The sequence below is a fragment of the Aphanomyces astaci genome (genome assembly GCF_000520075.1).
Source record: "Aphanomyces astaci strain APO3 unplaced genomic scaffold supercont1.26, whole genome shotgun sequence".
Classification (NCBI taxonomy): domain Eukaryota; phylum Oomycota; class Saprolegniomycetes; order Saprolegniales; family Verrucalvaceae; genus Aphanomyces; species Aphanomyces astaci.
This window is the reverse complement of record NW_009798289.1, coordinates 488,270-495,702: the sequence shown is the minus strand read 5'-3', so window position 1 is coordinate 495,702 and position 7,433 is coordinate 488,270. Positions and strand designations below refer to the sequence as shown.

General features: G+C 44.5%; 1 protein-coding gene and 1 non-coding gene across 2 annotated transcripts; both read left to right on the top strand.

Moving 5' to 3' along the window:
• Positions 1 to 1,275: 1,275 nt before the first annotated feature.
• On the top strand, positions 1,276 to 1,349 carry H257_10145. The gene has a single exon. It is a non-coding gene; the product is annotated as a tRNA-Val (tRNA).
• Positions 1,350 to 6,489: 5,140 nt separating this feature from the next.
• Positions 6,490 to 6,888, top strand: H257_10144 (hypothetical protein; the record flags this gene model as incomplete). Its single annotated transcript, XM_009836603.1, has 1 exon — positions 6,490 to 6,888. One exon carries the CDS (start codon positions 6,490 to 6,492, stop codon positions 6,886 to 6,888), a length of 399 nt encoding a protein of 132 aa, XP_009834905.1.
• Between the last annotated feature and the right edge of the window lie 545 nt (positions 6,889 to 7,433).

The following is a 7,433-nucleotide window of genomic DNA, read 5'->3' as shown; positions in this document are numbered from 1 at the left end:
GCATGATCACGGCATGATTGCTGTATCACTGACGTTATATTTTTCCTAAGGGATATTTTTCAAAGCAAAGAACTGGATTACCAAGAAAACGATGGGACTCAACAGCGATGCATTGCCATGATGGTGGCAAATATCCGTGGCATTGCCGCAACCTGGTACCAAGGACGGCTTTCGCGCGGTGAGTCTCCAAGCACCCTCATTGAACTTGAAAAAGAGCTGCGAGCCGATTTTGAACCCGAGATTTACAAGACACACAACCAACTTGATATTGGTGAGTCATTTGAATGCTCTGTTAATTTCCAATTCATTTTACGTTAAATAATAGGATGGCTTGTCCAACAAGTTCCGGCTCCAGTCCTGCTGCAATGTCAGTGCCTCCACCGGACCCGCGATGGAATCTGCTCCCATACCATCACGGTAGCGACCCAGACTGATATGGTGTTGCCTGGCATATAGCGTGGCGCACAGAATCTGGTGAGCCGAATTCATCAGGGAAATGCTGAAGCCAACGTGTTTCCTTTGCGTGGAGACCGCAATATGCGAAACTAAGTAGATTATGTCTAGTACGTAGTAGGATGCTGCACCCTTTGATTAGAATACATTTTCGCTGTTTGTCACTGTTGTGGAAACTAAAATACATACTCGAAATTTGCTGCAATACATTTTTCTCTGTTCATTACTGTTACGGACATTAAAATGAAGCTACTCGATGATCAGATTTAATTCCTATTGGTTATACATGTTCGACTTTGGACAATCGAAATTCATTCCTATTTTTAGCTCTTTATTCGTCGTACTCTAATTTTGGCTAAGGGGCTGGTCGCGGAATATGTCTGTCCATGTTTCAAGATATTCCGAGCTTTTGATTGGTTATTACCCAATTTTTCCGGATAACACAATCGTTCACGCTTCCGGCATAACTCAGACATGGATGCGAGTTTTGAGGCGTGGATGGTCCATCTACGCCTGGGATAGTCCGTTCATGTCTGGCACTCATTTTCATAAAAAACGAAAGAGTATTGATCGACAATTTTTTGGATTGCGAAAAAGATTGCGAAAATATTTTGTCCGGATACGTCTCATTTTCGGACATGGACTTTATCTTCCCCGACCAGCCCCTAAAGGCAGCACTCGTTTTACTGTTAAGCAACATAACCTTCGTGTCATTGGATGTTTATCTAATATTGTCAGTACTTTCGTCCAATGACACGCATCTGTTTCCCTAACAAATATCGGATACGGTAGCACTAATTATTTTCTTATTTGTCAAGTAAGAGTATATCTCACTCGGGTAGAGCATTGGGGTTACAACCCAAATGTTGCGGGTTCAAATCCCGCATAGGATATTAGTTTGGGGAATAATGGGAGACATTAGAATGAGCGCCGCTAGAACTGCGAAAGCAACCATGGTGTATACATTCTGTTGTGCAACGCTAATTTGCATTCTGGGATGGGTACCTTCGGGAAGCCATAATTCCGGGGGCAATATCTACATTTATTACACCGCTCGTAGACAAGCCGTCAGGGAGAAATTCGATGTCGAAATCATATACCTTCTTAGATAGCTATCAAAGCTGGTAATTAATTAGGTCTACCTTCAAGACATATTTGAGGAAAGGTTACATTATTATATTGGCTCTTATACTTTATTACAATTCAATATCAAGTCCATTAAATTGCGAACAGTTTGAGCTGAAGTTACTAATTACCCCATTGCGTTCCATGTTGTTGCGGCTTCTCGAAAGGCCAATCGAAAGTCCTCAGCCCCTAGTGTGTCTATTACGTATGCTACGAGCTAGTGCGATCGAGCTGCTTGATACAGTATGCTGCCAATTCGTTTGAGGTTCTTTGTATTGGTGATGACAGCATGATGTCAACTGATACTGCTGTATCACTGACGTTATATTTTTCCCAAGGGATCGATCCCAATTTGTCCGCAAGGTGGTAATGGATGGGTCAGATGATTTCTATTTCCGTCCTAACTGTTCAGGAGTTTTGGTGTGGATTAGACATTTTTTGTGTGGAATTCGGTGAATTGTGTGTTGTGCTCGGCGAAGTTTGTGTAGAACTCGGGATTTGTATTGTGTTATTAGGTCGTGTGTGTATTTCGTTAAAATTTGTGTTTTTTCGGTCGTTTTCATGTTTATATCGTTATTTAGTGTTTGACAAAAAAACGCCCTCCTACGTTAGACACTAATGTTGATTTCGCAACCAATGAAGGGAGCACTGCGTTTGATGCTCCTTGCGCCTTCGCCTTGCGGACTTCATCACGTTCTGTGTGTGTCTGTATTCAAAGTCGAGAAGAGGTTATCTCAATGCAAAATACATTAGAGCAATCAACTGGTAGCAATCAACTGGTTCATCAACTGCATATTCCGAGGTGGTAGTTTTGTTACTGCCAGCTCGATTTCGGCATATTCAGACGTTAGAGTATCAAAACAAATAAGTCGCTACCTAGTTCATTGCCGCCTTGGTTGTTCCCCGAGTCCTCTCCAAGTCCCGATACCTGCCAAAAACTTGACCAGTCATATTGTAGGGTGACATAAATTGTCCAATCAGGGTTAATGGATTCGGAAAACCAATATTATTGCAATATTTCATGGGGCCCAATAAAATAACAGCAATAATTCTCTGGAAACCAAATTGGCAATATTTCTTGGAGTCCAATAAAATAACTGCAATAATTCTGTGGAAAACAAAAACTATTGCAATATATTTCGCACTTCCAATAAATAGTTTTATTGTTCAGGAAAAATATAATAAAATACTTATTTCAATATATTTAAATAACAATATTTGATAATCACTGGTCACGCTCAGCCCTGCAAACCTCATAGTCGTGGTCGCGTTAACGTTGATGGACGGTGCCTCCACCGTCACTGCCACGGGCACCACGACGGCTGTCCGCCCTCTGTCTTGGCTATCACAGTCAGCGCCTTGAGATGTGGCGAGCTGATGTTGCACAGACGCATCGCAGGCAAAGTACCCTGCCAGAATTGGCCGTCGAAATATCAACCTTTGTGAATGCAGTATGATGCTGAATGTGCAAACAAATGTACTACTATATCAACTCAAAAGTAAAAATGAATATGTATGATTAACTACTGTAGTTGCATCCAGTCTTGGTCTTGTTCCTCAAGCACAAAGTCGTCGCGCAGATCAGCGTTAAGGAGTACGAAGTCCCCGCGAACCACCACGCGTGGGGGCTTACACAACTTGCAAAGGTCCGGTGGGATAGTCGGCGTTGCTGTCGGGCGGCGCGTTAGAACTTCCAGTCGCTTGCGTAAAAGTACGCCGCGTTCCATGTAGCATTCGTAGCGTACCATGCATTGATGAAAATCGCAGTGGAGTCACGGGGAGTCGTCCAGACTGCACGGGTGAATACAATCAGACCACTTGTATTGGCAGTGGACAGGTGGGGTGGTCATGTCGAGATGAAAATTGATGTGAATGACTAGAGCACTTTACTTTTATACGAACATTATTATTATCGAACGGTTGAACATTTATCGAAAAACAGAAATATTCACTATTTACCGTCCCCAACCGAAAATGTATCGGACGAAACGGTTTTACTGTTTCGTTCATAAAATATTCATTTAATATATAGTAACCATACTTTGAAACGCCGAAACGGCGACTCTTTGTTTCGTAAAGAGGTTGTTCACCTGGTCATGAAATCTTAGGTATGTACTGTCTATTGTACATTCAAAATGTTTGGTTATGTCAGTTTAACTATACATGAGGAATGTACCAGCATTACAGTAATAGTACAGCTGTACGATAAGTCGTTTTGACTCCAAGGAACCATATTGAGCCGCGATAAAATTACAGTCCTCATTTTGAAATTGGCCTAGTAGTGCTCACAACATGTGAGCTACCATGAATGCAACAACTCAGGCAGGAGTACTACCTGTCTGACATTGAATTGTTCTAATGTTTGTAATTAGTAACCTTGGGAGCGATTTGACTGCAAGGCATTCGTTGCCAACACGAGGCACCGTTCAACACCTGCCCTGCCTAGTAGCAACCACTCTGTTTGGACTGTCAGTTCGACTGCTATGCAGGAGACGGGATTCGGCCCATCACTTTGGTGGGCAGGTGTGTACCGATGAGTTCTACTCTACGGGGGGAGGCAACGTTGCGAAACCCTGGTTGAACGGAGCTAGTGGTGAACCTGATAGCTTGCATGAACTCGCTGCCACCTTGGATCGTACGCCCCAGCACGAGTGGTTCCTCCCGGCAAAAAAACTTTGGTGGCACTATCGCATTCTGCCGTGGCGATGCAAGGCTGACGTTGGCGTAGCGTGTGTTCCTTTACCGGCAAGACGACTTCGGTGGCCCCTCCCTACGCTACCGTGGCGATGCAAGGCTGACCTTGCGTCGACCCCCTTTGTGTAATGTTGGCCCCAGCGTGCGCTTGTCACGTACATGTTCGACGTCGCTACTAAGTTGTCGAACGTTGGGCAAAGCGCGCAAGTGACCCTTCACCGCAGGACTTCATTTGTGGCTCTACGTTACTCAACCCTGTCGATGGGAGGTTGATGCTGGCGTCATACTAGTTCAACGTCCATGCTAACTGGGTTTCAACCAAATCGGGGGGGGGGCATTTTGGTGGACTTTGTTGCCGAAGGCATGACGTCAATACACCAAGTGGGTGATATTGCAATCAATCGGCCACTCAAGGAGAAGATTCGAAGAAACTATGGCGTACTTCGATGGGAGCAGCGCGCGGCACTTTCACCAGGCGACGTGTTTCGCATCGAGCGCGCTCTACTCATTGGTCTCATTGAAGATGCCTTCGATGGAATCAACAAGGATAAGTGGATTGCGAGGGCGTTCGAACCTGCGGTCAGCATCCTATGTGTTGATCGAGTTTAAGCCTTTGATGCACTGCACACCTGTCGTCATTGCAAGAGAACACTATTTATTCGACTACTGTATGTTGAGTGCGTGTCGTCATTGCAAGAGAACACTATTTATTCGACTATGTTGAGTGCGTCAGCTCGGCTAACTTTACAATAAAGGAGTTGCTTGTTTAATGCCTGGAGGTCCGTACCGACAAAGTGCCATGAGAAATTTGTCGATGAATATGTGAGGATGTCCAAAACATAGCCAAAAAAGTAAAAAAATGGGACTCGAACCCGCAACCTCCAGACTTAAAGTAGGGCCCTTTAACCACTACGCTTTAAGCAGGACATTTTCACGATTGGTACCTTACATTCTGATCAAAATATTTAATGTTTTCATCCTAGTATGAAAATATGATTTTCAATATAACTATAAAATTGTATGGGTATATAAAATATAGTATTAAATTTCAGTCATAAATAAGGTACCCTCGATACTATGGCGGTCGAAATAACTACCCATAACGAACTCATTCGGCTTAAGTTTTGCTACCCTGGACGAAAAATCCCAGGGTAGTTATTGTGTACGGTACGCTACTTTATTCAAGCGGATTTCGCAGTATTCTATGCTTAAGTCATAAAATAGAATAAACGTTAAATAATGTATAGTATTATTACTATATCAGAGGTACACTTGATTTAACGTATTGAGCAATTATTACTATTAAATTAACCTACTTCATTATACTACGTTTCGTTGCTGGAATCGTTGCTTGCAAACGCGGAGCTCAGTTTTTTAGCTGGGCCTTCAAGCTTGTGCAAGCAGGATATGTGATTGACGAAAAACGGCATCAAAATCGGCGCACTAGAAAATATATTTGCATTCGACTTGCCCAAATGGACAGAACAAATTTAACACCAGGGCGACATAAAATATGAAACGAGTTACTTTTTGATTTTTATATTTAGAGCATTTTTTGGAACAAAGCAGAAATAACCAAAATATCTAATTTTTCATCTCCCCCGTACCTCCAAATGGCCCCTTTAAAATATACAGACCTCGAATTATGGGCAAAATCGCACGATTTGGAGGAACTTCGAGGTCTCTTTATCTACTCCACACAAAAAATCATGTATTTCGAATAAAGTCAAATAGTACTTCGAAGTAAACTAGGTTTGCAAAGATGGCCTTGTGCTTACGCCAGGTCATGATAGCTTATGTTTTGTGTTCTTGTGTTGTGTGTTGTTGGGCAAGGATGAGAGAGGTTTGGAATGATGTAGCCTTGGCTTTCATTCGTGGTTCTTCCTCGAACTGAATTCTACCTTTGTGCGTGTTCTACCCCCTGTCCCCCCGACCTATCCAACATTTCAAGTACACCACGGCTGCGAACCCCTAGGACACTGTCAGCATTAATTTGCTCGTGTTCAAGGGGAAGAGGACAAGTTTCGCGTGTGGACCGCTTAGTTCGTTTTGCACCTTAAAGAAATAACTGTCGCGCTGCAAAGCCAATGGCTCGCGTCGACGACATCTGACCGCCCGGAGCCAACCACCAAGTTCGAGGGCTGATTGCAGGGCGACCCACCAGTTGGGACTGATCCCGACGCAAAGCACGCAAAGTGGCATCAGTACTACTGTACTATGCAAGTGCAACAAATCCGCACTTTACTGAGCAAAGTTTTACCCAACCAACTTGTCCAGCAAATGAAGGAGCCGTACTCCGAAACGGAACCAATCCACCGCCTCTGGGCGGAGATTGAGAAGAAGTTTGGGGTGACTAACGTGACCACTATGAAGACTGCTACGCGAAAGCTAATGCGCGTGGCCGATGGCGATTTCCAGAGTGTCGAGGCTCTGCTTGGCGGGCTACGGGCGTTGAAGTACTCAATCAACTCGCACTCTCAAAAGTACCTGAAGCGGGATGTTGTGAGTGATGATCTCTTGATCCTCATGGTGCTGGGTGTGTTGCCTTCTGACCGCTTTTGGGGCGCAAATCGTCCTGCACACGGCGTCGTATCGGATTGTCGGTGTCGAGGCTAGTTGATTGGGATTTTTGGATCCAAATCAAAAAGGGACATTATGGGAATGGACCAATCAGCGACGTCCAAAGTCGCTGGCCAATCACATCGCGCCAACCAGTTGAAATGAACAACGTGGCCAATGGGAAGCGAAAGGCCTCGGGTCACGTAATGGGTCTCCCGGCGAGTGTTCTTAATGCTTTGGGAAATCGAACTACTTAACTGGAGATGCCACGCATGTTACACAGCAATGTCCAACGCGTAAGGACGACCTTGCGATCCAGGGCTTCCGCTCCAACAACAACGAGCACTACCGGAGGACATAAACCTGGTTTATTGACATGGTGGATGGAATGCGGGTGATATGGATGCCAACCTAGTTGACACCGAACCCAGCCTTGAGCGCCTCTCCAGTGAGGGTGATGCGATCACAACGAAGATCGATGACGTGGTGAGGTGCAGTTATCCACATCTACTGACTGACAGGACTATGTCTAGTAGGGAATGGGCTCTTGACTTTAGGTACGACTCAAGTAGTTTTAAGGCGACAAAGCCAGACACCAGTCT